The sequence below is a fragment of the Micropterus salmoides genome, unplaced genomic scaffold (assembly GCF_014851395.1).
Source record: "Micropterus salmoides isolate LMB-PRFRI ecotype aquatic unplaced genomic scaffold, ASM1485139v1 Ms_hic_scaffold_16, whole genome shotgun sequence".
Classification (NCBI taxonomy): domain Eukaryota; kingdom Metazoa; phylum Chordata; class Actinopteri; order Centrarchiformes; family Centrarchidae; genus Micropterus; species Micropterus salmoides.
The window spans coordinates 9,885,369-9,902,887 of NW_024040707.1; the positions used below are offsets into that span (position 1 = coordinate 9,885,369).

General features: G+C 42.6%; 2 protein-coding genes across 2 annotated transcripts; one reads left to right on the forward strand and one right to left on the reverse strand.

Moving 5' to 3' along the window:
- The first annotated feature begins 2,302 nt into the window (after positions 1-2,302).
- Positions 2,303-12,910, forward strand: LOC119905222 (semaphorin-3F-like). The gene is made up of 18 exons (XM_038722009.1): positions 2,303-2,654; positions 4,541-4,677; positions 7,528-7,688; positions 7,810-7,872; positions 7,988-8,107; positions 8,310-8,403; positions 8,513-8,632; positions 8,752-8,897; positions 9,004-9,118; positions 9,220-9,289; positions 9,463-9,607; positions 9,745-9,967; positions 10,061-10,149; positions 10,245-10,286; positions 10,405-10,562; positions 10,658-10,725; positions 10,815-10,942; positions 11,213-12,910. Exons 2-18 carry the CDS (start codon positions 4,566-4,568, stop codon positions 11,585-11,587), a joined length of 2,229 nt encoding a protein of 742 aa, XP_038577937.1. The 5' UTR covers positions 2,303-2,654; positions 4,541-4,565; the 3' UTR covers positions 11,588-12,910.
- Positions 12,911-12,921: 11 nt separating this feature from the next.
- On the reverse strand, positions 12,922-17,396 carry LOC119905223 (wiskott-Aldrich syndrome protein-like). The gene is given in 12 exon segments (XM_038722010.1): positions 12,922-13,150; positions 13,253-13,364; positions 13,670-13,855; positions 13,857-14,254; positions 14,377-14,555; positions 14,673-14,880; positions 14,999-15,034; positions 15,129-15,158; positions 15,622-15,718; positions 15,872-15,958; positions 16,172-16,312; positions 17,159-17,396. Coding segments are annotated over 12 exon segments (1,635 nt in total). The 5' UTR covers positions 17,261-17,396; the 3' UTR covers positions 12,922-13,091.
- Between the last annotated feature and the right edge of the window lie 123 nt (positions 17,397-17,519).

Sequence of the window (17,519 nt, forward strand, 5' to 3'; positions counted from 1 at the left end):
TGGCTATTACCAGAGGCATTTGCATGAGTGCTGACAGATTTACCTTTAAAGACACAAGCGCTGTACTTTCACTCATCCTCACTATCCTCCTTTTCATGTACAGTAACCCTCCCTCCCTTCCTAACACACACCCCTTGTTATTTGGAAAGAGCTCTTCTTTGACAGCTGTTGATTCTCCCAGCTGCATTTTATAGCGAGGGAGAGTGCCAGTCTTGTCTTTAAGGCAGATGGTGGCTGGCTGGCTGGCCCGGTGGACACGTGGCATATTGGATGACTGCAGACAGGGCTGCATCTCGGGGAAGCTAGCTACAGAACGGTTTTCTCTAAAAATAAAAAATAAAAAAACAGCAATCACCTCACTTCCAATATCGTGTGTGGTGAGCAGGCTGCGACTGGAATGTGCGCCACGTATGCGCGCATTCATGTCAAATATGTTTTCCAAAGTAGCTCTTCTTTGATAATCACTGGTGTGTGAAGTTCGTGGATGTCACACAGCACCTGTTCCCTTCGTGCTTATCTTGCATTTTGATGTTTGCATTTTTTCCTGACCTGTAAGATAATAATTTGAAGACTTGTACAGCCATGTGAGGAGAGGTGTGGTTGGAAACAGAGCAAAATAATCCTGGTGAATATTGTACCTTTATTTTCTTTAACCTATAATTTCCTCCCAGGGTCATGGTCTATCACAGCATGCACTGGTGACGCCCTGCACTTGCCTCTCTGTAGCAGGCAAGTTGAAACACTCTCTCTATTCATCAATATACTGTTGGAAAGACCATAGGTCAAATAATGGGCTGTTTTTCCTCGAGGGGACAATACTCTCATGATTGATGTGTCTGAGGGTCCTGGATTCATCTGGAGCCTTTGGTTGGCCTACAGGGATAAATGTATCCCTCACATTTCACATTACCTATCCATTAGATGAGAAGATCCTCCTGACAGAGCTTTTTAGATCTGAAAAACAGACTCAGTGTTTGATATTTAATCCTCGCTGTCTGTCTTCATGCTACAAAATCCATCCATTATTCTGGAAGGGAAAGGCCTGTTCGGCCACTATTTCCTGCTCTCTGTACTGACGTACACAGAGCAAAACTACTGATTCCACTGGTGAGTGAAGAGCTGTTGCTATCTCTTAAGCAAGTTGAGGCAGTATAGCGGGCGCATGCTAGTTAGATAAGACCACAGGATGGCATGGTAAGAGATATGTATGAAGATAAGTGGTGCTTAAGAAGCGGTGGGAGTTGGTCAGTGTACCGGTGTCCATGGCCAAAGTTGAGAGCGCACGGAAACCTGAACTCAGCACACAGTCATGACTCATTTCCTTAGCTGGAAACAGAGTGATGCCTCCTGTGTGTGTGGAGGGGGGACGGACAAAGACTCCCTCCTGGACACATCTTGACACACCACTGCCTGTATATCACATCTGGCTGAACCCCAGCTTGCGATAAGGAGTGTACATACTCAGTCTGTGTGATGATGAATCAAACCCCGGAATTGCATTAAAGATACATTCAAAAAGTTAGAATTTAATCTTTCTGAGGCTTGCCAGGAACTGCCCTCCTCTGTGACCTTTTACACACTGACACACCACATTGCCTCATGTGTTTATTCTTCTTTACTGTCTTGCAGGGCTGTAGCTCAGAAAACACTCACTCCATGCTTTTGTGTCTTCAGTGCTCCGTACTGCGTCAGAGCTCACCGCAAAGCCAGTAATGATGAGAGGCGCTGTTTTAATTTCAAGCTCAAGAGCTCTGTTAACAGGATGGATGTCCTTTACGTCCAGCCTCCCCCCCTTCTGGTTGCTTTGTCACTGTTGTCATGAGCACTGGAGCCAGCCAGAGAGGAATCCCAGGAATCTTTTTTCGGCTGACCTGGCTCTGATAGAGCGGAGGAGTAATGGCAACATTGTCCAAGTGGCAGCCATGGGTCCTCTTTAATAGGGAATTTCAGCTCCTGCATCATGTATAAGAAGGCCCTGGTGCATAAGAAAAACATTTATATAAAACAGTGGCTGTATGCCCATCACCATTTAAGTGAATTATTCAGCTTAGACAAACTCTGCCAAACAGAGAACTCTTGAACTGACATTAATAACAGTTTACAGTAGAGTGAAACTCACCAGCAGTGACAGGGTTAAACATACCCATATGGTGTACCAAGAGGTTTGGTCCAATGCTGCTGTGGGCCAACAGGAGAGGGAAGGCTGGGTGGGGGCAGAACAGAAGGGAGAGGACAGCAGGGCGGACACTCTTCCCAACACCTGCACCTGGTCACTTGATTCACACTCAAACTCCCTTTAAAGGACTGTCCAACGTCCTGTCCAGATCACGGTTATGGTTGCTGCCATCCAGGCTTAAACTTTTTTTTGGAAAGAGTGGAACAAACGTTCAGGGATCAGCTTTTTTTTCTTTTTTAATGTTTCATGGAAGAATTGCAGTCGGTTAACAGCGACTGATTAGACTGCGTTTTTTCCTCTCTCCCTCTCTCAAGGGGAATTTGCAAACCTATCGGATTGTTTTATGCCTGCACAGCGCTGCTGAGGGAGATTTTCCAATCCAGCTCCGAAGCACAAAACGCGGGGAATGCAGCGGTAACATCTCGCAAGTTTTGGATCTGAGAGGCGTACCGGGTACCGAGAAAGTCAAAAATCAAAGGTAGGACATTTAACTTCTCTCTGGTTTAACTTTTAACTCATGCTTGGTTACTCTGTAGCGGAGTCTAAACGGTAGGTGACTGAAGTACACACATTTGTTCGGCTCCTATTTCTGGATGTTGAGTTCACAGGTAAGTGCGCACTCCGCGGGAAAAATAGAACTAGGTCATTAAAATCCTATAATTATTTTTTGAAAGGGGAATCATATGTTATTACAGCAGAACTTTAATCTGTCCTGAAGGTTACCACCCAACACCGAAAAACTGTAGAAATACCGTCATTCAAACCACGAAGTACAATCAGGCCGTGCATGGAGACCCGCAGGCACAGAATTACATTTTAGTTCCTGATATTAGATGTTAAGGTATTTCAATGGGAATACTTGCCCTTCAATTATTGTCTAACCACATTTAAATGACGGTAGATTAAATAAAATGGGTAGCCTAGGACATTAATATTAATCATACGTATTCATGAGAATTTGACATTTTGCCCTGTTGCCTATTAAAAGAAATTATATTCAAAGGGATTGAAATGTGCCTGTGGTGTTTCCATGCTTACATGCTCATTTAACTATGATTTGTTGAATAGGAACACTTTTGGTGACCATGTTTGTTTATTTATTTATGCATTTCTTTTTTTTAAATAAAGTGATCCAGTGCTGTTCTTAATGTGTGCTGCTTTCTTTAGGTGACAAATATATGTCACCTTACATGACAGAAAATGTGTGTCCACGTTATTTTGATTTCACATCACAGGGGTGCATTTGTGTTATCAACAGTGAATATACAGTGTTTGATAGGAGGAATCGAGATCAAGCTTCCCTGGTGAGAAGATATATGGCAACTGTGTGATTATGCCAGGAAGCCTGTGAGGCATTCCCAGTAGCTTCTGTTTTTAATGTCTAAATGTCCAGCATGCCAGTCATTTTCAGTTTTCATCACAATGTTCAAATTTTTCATGGGTACATATTTTTATATAAATATACATATAAATGCATGCCTTATTGAAAAATAGGCCTATAATTAACATTTTGTAAAATCTCACTAGTTTTTCAGCATGAATACCTCTCCCTAAAAGCCCTCATTTTGAGGCTTGTACCGTGTGCCACTGGAGGCCTTGGCTACATGGATGCCATGAGAAAAAGAAAAGCCCGTGGGATGGCTTATAGCCTGAGAAAAGCACACCTTCAGGGAGACAATTTAATGGATGTTGTGGACTCAGCTTTTAGTATTCATAATTTATATGTGATCCTCTCCAGCAAAGTGCAGATGCATAATGAATGCTTGAGTTAAGGTCTAACAGTTAGGCTGCGTTTCAACACCCCTAAACTGTCAGAAATTGTTTCAGCGAGGACTACCTGTTTCTTTGAACTGTCATGTATTTCACTCATCAACTTCTGAAAGTGCGTCAACGTGCTTTGTTGAAAGACTGAGAGAGAGAGGCAGAGGGAATCACTAATGGGCATCAGAGTCGGGGGGGTTATTTCGCTTTCTATGAAAATGTGGATGAAATATATGTAATGTTATAGGAAAATATTAAAGATGAAGACAAGAAGGTATTCATCTCCTTTTTCAGATATTTCCTGTGTGACTGTACTTGCAAATACAATTGCACAGTCTTAACACATACCTCACTACATTTGCACTTTAAATAAATAATAGGGCTGTCATATTTTCCAGAGCAGGTGTGAAGATTTGGACGTTGTTCTCTTCTGCCAAACTATACGTCTCGCCTTGGAAGGCTGCAGGCCAAACTTTTGATCAGAGAGATCAGAGAAAGAGAGAGAGAGAGAGAGAGTCTTTTGCCTGTCCTTCTTTTTCTGTCTCACATTTCTCATGGGGCACTCTATAATAATAGTTCATTCCTCTTTCTTTTTTCGTCCAGATTTAGATCTCTGCGGGCTACCTGCATGACTGTTACCATGACAGCATCTGGAGCCCAACTCCTCCTGTTGGCCTTATGTGTTTACAGAGGCTCGGGCCTACAGCAGTCCGCGCCACGGGTTCGCCTCTCCTTCAAAGGTGAGCTCATACAGATTAACTCAAACTCCTCTGACAGCAGTGATTGTCATAATGGTTTCTTTTACTTGTCTGGTTTCTCTCATTAAGTCACTCCCGCACACGCAAACTCATGCAAACGTCCCGTGCACGCATTCACAAGAACAGTTATGTTTCCTCTTTATACATATGTAAAGAACCTATTTCCTGTCACATGTCAAACCGTGCAACACTGAAAACAAAAGGTGGATATTACGTGTGGTTGGTTACTGGTAGTGCCCTTCGGCGAAGTTTCTGCCCACACCCTAAAACCCACACGCACTGCAGTCTGACCTGTCACATCTTTGTTTTTGATGTCTGACACGATGACACAAGAAGGAAACACCTGAAATTTGATCACAAGAGCAAAATGATATTCTAGAGCTGTGATGTTTTGGCTGCGAGGTGTAAGTTCAAAACCGGGGTGGATCGTGGTTTTAAAGCCCTTTTTTGTAGGCGTTTGGGATTTTCCCGTGTAATCTGCTCCTTGTCCCTATTAACTCTAACGGCAGAGATTCATGTTACAAATATGTGGATGACACCTTTGATCAAAACAATGCTGCATGATTACAGTTATCTCTGCACCCTTATCATGTTCTCACTTTAAGTGCACCTGCACATGTGGACGCAAACAGTCGTGCACACGTCACACCTATAGTACGTGTAAGTAAGAATTAGAGGTGTGAATCATATTTATGACAGGCTTTCATGTGGAGGTGGATCACAATATTCTGGTTCCACGTCAGGTCTAGGCAGTGTTTGGTGTTTTATCTTGATCCTCTGCATTGAGGGAAATGTATGAATTTCTACATCTGAAGCAGATTAGAGGTGAGCTAATCTGGAGATCTGCGGTTGATGATAACTGGCAGTCAAGAGTCTACTCGCAGCACTGTTTTGTGTTCAACTGATACTGTTTAGACTGAAAACAGCTGTCTACATGTTCTTCGGCAACCGTTCCATTTGAGTCTTGAGAGAGTAATTGCAGTGCATTTTTATATGACCTTTAACACTAATCCCCTTTCAGTAAACAGCTTAGTAGTCTGACCAATTACACGTACAAGTTTGGTCTTGAACTCGATCATGTTCCTCCCTGTGTAAGATACAGGAATTCACATCTGTACAGATCTCTTCATGACAAATTCATGTACAGGGGCTTGTTGAGAGCAGCTGAGAGGTGCTGTTGAATTGTTAGGTTGTTTGGTAAGGTTTTGCAGATAAAGCAGCCACATCCACATACCTCCCCTTCCCCCCCTAATTCCAAACAAAAAGGAGAAAAGTTGGATTTACTCCCCAACTGTTTTCTGCCACTCCAAGGATTTATTGTTCATTGTTTGTGACACGGAGTCCCTTTGTTCCCCGAGGCGCCTGTGGAGGAGGTTTTCGGGGCGGCTGGAGGACATGTGATTCTTCTGAACGAATGAGTCAGCCTGAGTGACACTCTGGGGTACAGGAGGCCTGCAGAGGATAGAGATCCTACATTGTTTCCTCTGTTGCTGGGAGGCTATGTCAGTTATACACACTTCAAAGGGACTGACTGAGTCTCATTTGATAGAATTAGTCAGCATTGCTAGAGAGCAAAATGTGCAGTGTAATTGAAGCCATGTTTCAGAATCTCATGCCGTCGCAGTGCTGTCACCAGTTTGTTCATACTTGAGATAGGCCTGTGACTAAACAGCGGTGGTCATTAATGCCTTAGTGACACTATGTTGTCAAGTTGTAACACGAGAGCTTATAGTGGCCGAGCTATAGCTTCATACTTGAATTGTATGTCCTTCCCAGTGTTTCCCTGTCAGTGTCAGAATGTTGTCAGGGGATAAGTGTTTGTTGAATGTTTACCAGATGATGGCAGTACATTGTTTGCTATTTTTGGAGAATGGAGACATGTATAGGGGTGTGGTGTTTCTACATTTAGACCATTGAGTGAATCCACTATGGTACAGTGGAGCTTGACCAGAGCCTTGTTATCCTGTGTTTACCTCTCAGGAACAGAACCGGACCTCGTCCCGACTCCATCTCATGTCGTCCGGAGATCCGATTGCGTGGGTTATTTTAGTGGCACCTTGACTGCATCCTGTTAACAATGACCTCAAAAGGAAGATGGCAGGCACTTTGATGTAAATAAAGATTGCGCTTCCTCTTGAATCCCTGTAAGCCGGCTTCTGAGGGTCTCTGTGAACATTTGTCACTAAATAAGCCTGCTGTCTTTAACGTGCCTCAGCTCAGCTGTGTCCCAGTGTGCACACATGGTCGTCAATATCTTACATATGCCACAGATGTGCGTGTGTTGCTTTTTATGTGTTTAAAATGATGCAATAAATTGTCGGATGGAAGAATGGAAAGTTGCACACAGTCCATTTGTCTCGCAGCAGATGAAAATTGTTCAATCAAAGCTTTCAGGAGAACAAAAAAGGAGAAACATTTTCCACTGCAGCGTGTTTTAACAGGTTATGCTCTGCTGAACACAATCCTGATCTGAAGAATTAGGTCTGAGTTCCACTCACCGTGATTCCTAAGGGACCTGCTTTTTCGCCTTACTCCACCGGGCATGTGGTGCCTTAAACTCAATCAGACAGTCAGGACACATAAAATATTGAGATCTTAAAAGCGAATATGTTTCTTAAAATGCACCAAGTTGAGTTATATTTAATCAGTGACACATTTTCCAGAGAAGGATGTTGTTCAAGGGACCATAAGTTCATCCAAGTCAGTAATGAAACATGTTAATGGTATAAAGGGAATATATTTTTGCTCCCCCTGCTGTTGGTTTTCTAAATGGGGTAGTCTGTTTGGTATTTTTTTTATTTTTTTAACAAAACTGGAACACTTCTCACACAGAACTGATGGACACAAAGGCAGCGCGACCCTTCAGTTTCTCCTTCAACACCAGTGACTACCGCATCCTCCTGATGGATCAGGATCAGGGCCGGCTGTACCTGGGCAGCCGGGAGTACCTGGTGGCTCTGGACATGCACAATGTCAACAAGGAGCCACTCATAGTGCGTACAAACTGCTCTTTTTCCTAAATCCCGTCTGCTATTTGGTATGTGGCGTTAAGTCTCTAAATGCAGTGATCCTCAATAATCCAGTATTTCTGGGTGCTGTTTTCAAAAAATACAGATCCACTGGCCAGCATCTGCTAAGAGAAAGGGAGAATGCCAGATGACAGGAAAAGGAAGACAGGTGGGATCATGTATTTACATCCTGCTCTTTCAAAAATCTGAGGCCTCTGCTTTCATGATGGGACAATGAGGATGATGTTGTTTGAATTCCATTTGTCTTACCCCTCTTTGTCCAGGGTGAATGTGCCAACTTTGTGCGGTTGATAGAGCCGTGGAACCGCACCCACCTCTACACCTGTGGAACAGGGGCGTACCAACCTATCTGCACATTCATCAACAGAGGCTGGAGGGCAGAGGTGAACACAGAGACATTTACATTTCCCTGAGTGGGATTTACCGCACAAATCCCTCAGCAGTAGGCCTGGAAAGCATGTCCTGCTAAATATTTCAGAACTACAAACTGGGACACTGATTTGTTTATGATTTCCCTATGCTCCCCCCGTGACGTTTAACAATCTATTTTTATGCATACTCTCCCTTTCTAATCTGCCTCTGCAGGACTACCTGTTTAGGCTGGTCCCTGGGTATGTGGATTCAGGAAAGGGAAAATGTTCCTATGATCCCAAACAGGAGAACATTGCAGTTCTGATTCGTAAGACCGGTTTCATTTATAAGTAGCAAAAACACAAAATCTTATCAAATCCCTTACACTGAATCACAAAGTCTCACCTCTCTGTTCTCTTATTGTCTCACCTCTGCAGATGGTAACCTCTATGCAGGGGTCCATATTGACTTCATGAGTACAGATGCTGCTCTGTTTAGGACCATGGGAGGCAGAACAGCAATCAGGACAGAGCAGTATGACTCCAGGTGGCTCAACGGTGAGTAAGTATGGGTGTGATGAGGTAAATGTTGCTGATTACAGGTTATGGTTCCTCTTATTTTATTTGACATCCACTTGCCTCAATCCTCACTCCGCTTATCTGTTTTTATCCTCTAGAGCCTGTGTTTGTTAAGATCCAGCAGATCCCTGACAGTGCAGAAAGGAACGATGACAAACTTTACTTCTTTTTCCGTGAGAAGAGTCTAGACTCGAGCGGTGGGGCGAGCCCAAACATTTTAGCCAGAGTGGGAAGAGTGTGTCTGGTGAGCCAAACCACACTGTATATGTAGTGAAAATACATGTAACCTTCCTTGTAATATGAAATACATTGTACCTATTGAGCTGTGACCTAATTTCTTTCCTGTCTAGAATGATGAAGGAGGGCAGAAGTCCCTGATGAACCGGTGGACGACGTTCCTGAAGGCTCGCCTTATCTGTTCGGTGATAGGAGAAGATGGAGTAGAGACGCGATTTGATGAACTACGTGAGGCCACAATAATATAAGCATTGCATTTAAACTGATTACATTTTAATTGCAACTGCTTTTACCATCATGTTATTGATTTTGTATCGTTCCTCTTCCAGGGGATGTGTTTATTCAGCCCACACAGGATGAGCGAAACCCTATGGTGTACGCTCTCTTCACTACAGCGGGGTGAGTTGTTTTTTGAAGCTTGGCTGACAATTTCACACTCACCCAACCTCATCTAACATGTTGTTTTTTTTCTCCACACATGTTTGTGGAAGATTCACGCTTTAATTTCAGGGATAGCTTGCAAACTGTCTCCTACCTCTACCTCTTACCTTCATTGTCTGTTTCTGCTTTAGCTCTGTGTTCAGGGGCTCAGCAGTCTGCGTGTACTCAATGGCTGATATCCGCAATGTCTTTAATGGACCGTTTGCCCACAAACATGGCCATAATTACCAATGGACAGAGTACACTGGCAAGATTCCCTACCCACGGCCTGGAACAGTACGTTTCAGTCATGTTATCTCCAAAGTGACGCAATCAAAGAAACCACAGACATCTAAATCTGCAAAAGAAAGTTAACAAATGATTAAACAAATATAAATATAAATAAACTCTATTTCTTCTTTCTTCTCAACCAGTGTCCAGGAGGAACCTTCACTCCTGGTATCCGTTCCTCCAAGAACTTTTCAGATGAGGCTGTGAATTTCATCAGAGCCCATCCTCTCATGTTCAATCCAGTTTATCCAATCCACCGGCGCCCCCTGGTGGTCAGAACCGGTGTGGACTACCGCTTCACTGCCCTGGTGGTTGATCAGGTGGATGCTGTGGATGCTCGCTATGAAGTGCTCTTCCTGGGGACAGGTGAGGCAGCCGCAGGGCTGATGGCACTTGTCTGGCTGGAGGATTTGTTTGGCAAAAAATGTTGGTCTTGAATATAATTTCTCTCACTTCTAGATCGAGGCACTGTCCAAAAAGTTATAGTTTTGCCCAAGGACCCAACTAGCATGGAGGAACTGACACTAGAAGAAGTGGAGGTTTTTCGGGTATGTCTAAATTTATGGTCCAGAGAAGACCAAAATACTCAATCTCCAAGATAAAGACTTATTGATTTATCTTTTTGCTATTTATGAATTTACAGACCAGAGCTCCAGTCAAAACTATGAAGATATCCTCTAAAAGAGTAAGCAAATTCCTCTTAAAGACAAATTTGACTTGGTGATACACATTTCAGTGCTTGTACCACAACAGATTCCTCACAAACATACTGAGTTGACTTTATTTTCTTTGCTTCACCACAGCAACAGCTGTACGTGTCATCAGACGCGGGGCTGACCCAGGTGTCGCTGCACCGCTGTGGCGTGTATGGCAGGGCCTGCTCTGACTGCTGTCTGGCTCGGGACCCCTATTGTGCCTGGGATGGAGAGAGCTGCTCTGCCTTCACCCCATCCACCAAGAGGTTGGGGATGTCTCGTATCTTGAAAGTGCAATGTTGCGAAAGTAGGAAATGAGGATGTGGTAAGTTAACTTAATTCTTAATTCTCTTTGTCTCAGGAGGAGCAGAAGACAGGATGTCAAACATGGTGACCCACTTCGGCAATGCAGAGGCTTTAATGCAAAAGGTGTGGCAACTTTTTTATGTGATATGCATCGATCATGCATAGTTTGTTTTGCGCAGTTGTCACAATTTCTTCTCTCTCTATCTGTGCAGTGGAGAAACGTCTGAGAGAAACTGTGCAGTTTGGGGTAGAGGGCAGCAGTACCTTCTTGGAGTGTCAGCCTCGCTCTCCCCAGGCCACCGTCAAGTGGCTCTTCCAGAGAGAAGGAAAGCGGAAAGTGGTGAGAAAGAACAATTACATTTTAGTAAATGTTAAAGGAAAAGTTTGACAATTTGGGAAATATGACTATTAGCCTTCTTGCAGAAAGTTAGATAAGAATGTCAATACCAATGCGAGAGTGGTATCAATTTTCTCATCTAAATAAGTGTATTTACCAAAACACTATTTCTTTATGAGCATCAACCATTTCCCCATTTGTTATCTGTATACAAATTCAGATACAAAGTTCCTTCTCTTAGACTTTACTGCTATTTCATTCTTTTTTCTGCAGCTCAACCGTGTGGGAGGAATTCTAAAGACCAACCATGGTATCCTTCTGAAGTCTCTCAACCAGTCAGACGCGGGGCTCTACCACTGCCTTGCCACTGAGAACAACTTTAAGCACACAGTGGCCCGCGTGGCGCTGCGCATCCTGGACCGAGACATTGTTTTAGCCCTCACCGCTGATGAGGACGAGGAGCCAAAAACTCGCCAAGCGGGGCCTTACCTGCAGTCATCCCTCGTCTCCACACCCTTCCCACCTGAGATTAGACTGATTAACCAGTACTGCCAGTCCTACTGGGAACAACTCAGTCCCAAGCAGCAGCAGCAGCGCAAGCGCACCAGCCGCAGGCACACAGAGAGCCAGGACCAAGGCCTTGGCTAGAGAGGACGGGACAGACGCTGTCCAACACTGGCCTGTTTGGACTCTATGGTGGACTTTTATGTTTGATACGCATGTTTGTGTATCACCTCCATTCATTAGGTAGGTGATGCTGTCATGTCGTCGTTAAAGTACTATATTTGTGGTTTTGCTAGTGTTGGCCTAGAAAATACAAATTTTGTATATTTTACATGACCTGTCACCACTTACGGAAGAATATGTAAATTTTTAGTTAGATTTCTTTTGTCTTTCAGGTGACATTTAAATTAAAATTATAGACTGGATCCTTGATCACCTGTCATGTGGATTGTTTTAAAACTTATTCTTGTTAATGTGTTTAGATGGTTGGGGGAAAACACAGCATCTGTGACATGAGAATCATTGTGGAAGATCAACATATTCAGTGCAAGTGCAAATGTTTTTCACATTGTCCACGTTGGCTTCTTAAATGTCAGATTTTGATTGGACCTTGAATGCATCAACAAAGAGAGTTTTCAAAACACTGCTGCGACTGGATTACCATGCAACTATATTGTTACTGTAATGAAAAATAACAAAGACAGATCTCATATGTCAGTTCATTGTCTTGAAAAATGGCCAACTGTAATGGTAACTATATGCAGCGTGTAGTTAATAGGCTCCAACACGCAAAACCACACGTATGGTACTTTCAAGTATCTTGAAACAGAAATGTAATATATTAATTGTGAATATAATATATATGGTCATGATATGGTCATTGGATTACTCTTGATGATTACTCATGATATTAATGCATATGTCGCATGCATATCTGTTGTTGTTTGTTTGTTGCAAGTTGTACAGTTGCTCTGTTTTCAACCTTTATGTGTAATGATGTATATACAGTGTAATGTATTCTGTTAAGCTAAATTCCAGTGGACATAGTCATATAATGACTTACTGTCTTGTGCTCTAGTGACCTACAGTATGTGAGTGTTGAAGATATGTTTAGCGTACAGTGTTCTTACAGTTATGCACTTTTTCGGTGGTGGTATTCAAGGAAATTGGGGATCTTTGCACAGATGTATGAGAAAATTATACAGAAACATAATGTTTTTTTATGTAGAGTATGTTATAAAAATGGGAATGAAAGTGGCTCAGATTTAGTATTGATTGTTGGTGTTCTGTCATATGCTGTATTTACAGATTTTTTTAAAATGGCTCTTTTTAATGGAAGCGCAAGGAACTAGATATTTTCCAGCCAGAGCCACCATTCACCTTCATTGTGAGTAACAGTGCTATGTGCTGTCATGCTGATGAATCCTACACTGGAAATGTTCGAACAAATATATAAACCTTTCAGAATTCTCTTGAACTTGTGTTCTTTCACCTTCAAATCCTTTATATTTAATTATGTGTTGATTTAATCACCCACACAGTTTCTGTCATATACAAGTCATATTACAGTTTGCAGTTATTGAACCTGAAATTCAAAAACATTTAACAGTATTGTGGTTCAGCGGTTTTTGACTAAAATCAGTTGAACTCAGTCATCCCATTCGTCATCATCATCATCTTCATCTCCACCCTCATCTTCACTTTCATCTGAAAGAGAGGACACATATAAAGATATGAGACTCTTTTTTTGTGACCCTTCTGGGTAAACTCGCCCTTCATGTAGAGTGTAGTTAATGTTCTAATATTTACCAGAGGAATGGATGACTTTACTCCTCTTCTGCATGACCATCATGAGAGCACCAACGATGCCCTCACCTGAGTCTGATGGTGCAGGTGGAGCTTGATCAGGACTGTCTGTTACCTGTAGCACATACCAAGACAAAAGGACAGCATTTGAACATGAAATCTGGTGGTGATGGGCAGTGGATAAGTCACATTCCTTTGGTGTGAGAGACTTGGGTTCAATTCCCAACTGTGACACATTCACCAATGTGTCACTCAGCAAGACTCTTAACCCCTAATTGACCTCTGCCATATTTAGCAATTGTAAATCACTTTGAATAAATGTAATCTGATGTAATCTCAGTTGCCTGACAACAAAAACACCAAGACTTGTGTACTAATATATGGCATGTCTGAAATGTTTTTGAGAAAATAAAGCTTTACATTTTTGAGCTTCTTCCCCAGTCTGATCTGATCCAGCAGAGCTCCTCTGCTGTCTCCTCCTCCAAAGGATGGAGCAGCAGGTGATGGTGGGCCGCAGGAGAGATTAGGAGGTGGTGGGAAATCTGAAGAAATAGAGGTTTGGGGAGGGGGAGGTGGAGGGGGTGGAGGAGGAGGTGGAGGGCCTCCCCCCACCTCCTCTGCTTGGTGTAGATGGGACAGGAGGAGGTGGGAAACCCACAGATCGCTGTTGGCTAGATGGTGGCAGGTTGTGGGAGGAGGTCGGGGGTGGGACATGAGAGGACTTTGAGGATGGGGGTGTGGGGAAAGATGCAGAGTGTGCTGGTGGGGGTGGCGGTGGAGGACCACTCCTGCTTGTTGGAGGAGGTGGGGGTGGCACGCCTGCACGTGTTGGTGGCTGATTTGGGGATAGGCTCCCTCGCTGTGACTGGCCTGTTTGGCCTGGGATGGGAGGAAGGGGGCCAGAGCGGCCTCGTGGAGGTGGAGGGTTCGGAGCAGAAGGACTAGAGCCTGGCACAGGAGGCAGAGGTCCTTGTCTGCCAGGTGGAGGTGGTGGAGGTCCAGAACCTATAATGCAATGGAACAAGATATGCATAACCAATTCAGCCCACACTTTAGACAAATACATTATCCTGCGGGGAGCAGTGACATTAATAAGGAGGAATAAAATGATGCAGTGTGAGTCTAACCTGCTCTGTTCACCTCCCTTTTGACCGCCTCCATGCCTCCAGACTGCTCGATGACATTATAGATGAGCTGCGAGGTCTTTTCATCCCTCATCTCAGCTTCACTGATGCCAGCTTGGGAGAGCAGCTTCCACAGGTCAGGGTCAATGTTATTGGGATCCCAGCCGACATGAGAAACATGCCTGACAGGAAGGAAACGAAAGGAGACAGTGTGATTGGAAAACAACATCCTCTCTAGATATTAACTAAACTTTACTGCCTGATATCAAGGCAACACTTTCACTGGCACAAACACTCACTTAAATCCACTGGGTGCCCCTATGTCTGCTTTAGAGAGTTTGGTGCCCTTTTTCTTGTTCTTATCCTTCTTATCTTTCTTTCCTTTGTTGGTCAGACTTAAGGAAGCAGCAGTAGGTGAAGGCAAAGAGCGGTAGCGGGAAGAATTGATGTCTGGGTTTTGGATGTCCACTGTGGCCATGTGGAATGAACCAGGGCCACCAGATGATGCTTTTGGAGGAGAGACAGAGAACATACAGGTTGGTGTGTTATTATTATTTAATTTCATGCATCATTGGTAGTAGGATCATTTTCAGAAGAGAAATGTTGAGATGAAAAAGTTACTCACCTTTTTCAGGTGGGACTGGAGGCAGGGAACCTCTCTCTACAGTGACAGGAAGAAGGGAAGAAATATTTTTACTATTTTTACTACACATGCAAATGCCATTGTGCAGTCATGAAGTGTATTGCTATCTTACCGCTAGGTGGCAGGGGGCGCTGTTTCTTGTCTGTCAATAACAAGGAGGTAAGAGAAACCATTTTGCCTCACATTACAACACCATAATACAATATTTATTCAGCTAAAATACACACAATTTTCTATAGTTTAAATGAGGAGGCAAGAAATAATTTATCAGTTATAATTTATCAATCCATTACCATTATCCATTAGCTATATTTTTTCAAAGAATACCCTGAGAATGTATTACAATTCTGTAATGACTACAAGTCTCTGCATTATGAATGCTTGATATGTTTCAGATTTAGGCAAAAATCCATGTCATTTATGTTTAATTAATTTTTTTAAAATTCTTTTCCAGGATCATATTGCACAGAACATATTAGCGCAGAACATATACAAAAACATATTGGAGTTGCAAATATAGTTATGAATCATCTTATTAAAAAATGTATTTCATGCTCTCTGATTCTAAAAATAGACATAAAAGTTGTGGCTATGACCTCACTGACCTTGACGGTTGTTTCTTTGGTTGATTTTCTCCTCGACAGCATTTTGGAAGGCGTCTGCTTCCTGTTGCACAGAAAAGTTCAGCCCGACTTGACAATCCTGCATTATTTAAGGAATGAACAAGGAATCACATTAAACAAAAACAGCACTTTAAACATGTGTGACCCGCTGATACAAATAATTGCAGGGCACCACATCATAACCTAACAGTAACTTAAGTTGGAGGATGAGTTCAAATGAGGTTGTGCTTACATCTGCTGAAAAGGTATGAAAGTATGGCTGTGGCGAGGAGTAAATGATTTGGTTGTAGAGCTCCTGCTCCCAAACCTGCCTCCCTGTCTGTGGAAAAACATGGTTAATATTTCAGTCGCTCAATCATACTCATGTCAGATGTGAGTAATCCTGGGTCATAGTTGAGTAACTTTCTAAATTCACAGGACAACACATACACCATGATTAGATCATCAGTCTAAAATGGGTCTAAATATGCATATAGTATGCAGTCTTGTACCTACATTCTTGTTATAACAGCAGCATTGTCTGAGCGGTTACCTTCAAATCAAACATCCTTATGAAATAGGAGCGCTGAGGGTTGTCTTTGACGAGGCAGACCACTCCAGTGTGCTGCAAGCTCCATGTGGATGGACTGTGAGGCAGAGCCATGAACAGCTGTGCTACTGCAGTGCACATGGACTAAACACACAGACAGTACATACATTGAAAACTGTTTAGGGCTGATAGGACACAAGAGAGCATTTACTTGCAGTTAACATGTAAATTTGCCTTTTCATGGTGAGGATTCACTTCCTTGTCTGCTTTCATTTGTTCAGATAACAACTTGAAGTGCTGTGATGCTCTTTAATTTGTCATTAAGTCATTAAAATGCACAATCATTATTTTGTTTTGTTGTTTACCTCAGTCAGGAACAATGTTACTTCTACTCTGCTGTAATACTAAACCCATCGATAGAGTCTCATTCTAACAACAGAGAAGGAAATGGTTCAGCCACCATTTCCTGTTACTGTTACCTTCTATACGATGACCTAATGTCAGTAATTCACGTTAAACTGCATTAAACTTTGTCTTACATTAGATTAATTTTGACAACATTTAAGATTTGAAGAATATAGAATATATAAAAAATAAGACTTGAACTCAAATGTACCTGAATATATAAAACTAATAAAAAGAAAGTGAATTGACTGAAAAGCAAAAGCAACTCAGAAAAAAACTCAAACTCAAACTGTAATTTTAAAATCAGGGTTCACCTCAGGGTTCGTCTATCCACTGTGCTCATTAAAATTCAGGATACAGTGTTTAACCATGAAACAACCACCAAAGGTAAAAGAGAAGACTTGAGGGCTGAAATGATTTACATTTTTATGTCTCAACCAGAACCAAAATAACCTGTATTATTTTGGATAGCTTTTCCTTTCACTTTATGCAATTAACTCTTCCCTCAAAAAGAATACAAGTCTTGACAAATAGAGCAGGATATCGTTATCACACTGGGCAATCCCCACCCCAGTCAGAACTTACAGCACACCTTCTGCCCAGCAGCTCCTCCAACTTATCGTTCTCCTGTAAGCTCAGCAGAGAGCTCCGGGCGCTCTCCACTTTGGCTTTAGATCCACGGCTCATGGTCCTGTAATAAAGCTCCCAGTTATCTTAAATTAATGTGATCAGCATTGAAACGCGACCTTTCTACACTGTCAGAATACAAAGCTCTACAGTCAAGGAAGTTTCTCTTCTCTGTTTTATGCACACATCAACTCAAAGCAGGAAACGGCCAACCACACTTCTCTAACCCCCACTTTTCTTCTTTCTCTCAGACAGAACACAAATGAATGTGTTACTTCCATATTCAGAGGGAGGCAGTGCACTATTGCTCTTCTCCTGC

Bases quoted from the DNA above. Each gene is read 5' to 3' on its own strand.
- LOC119905222 (XM_038722009.1), top strand. From the start codon at position 4,566: ATGACTGTTACCATGACAGCATCTGGAGCCCAACTCCTCCTGTTGGCC. The intron at 7,689-7,809 runs GTGCGTACAAAC...CAAAAAATACAG, and splicing joins TCAACAAGGAGCCACTCATA to ATCCACTGGCCAGCATCTGC. The intron at 10,150-10,244 runs GTATGTCTAAAT...ATGAATTTACAG, and splicing joins AAGAAGTGGAGGTTTTTCGG to ACCAGAGCTCCAGTCAAAAC.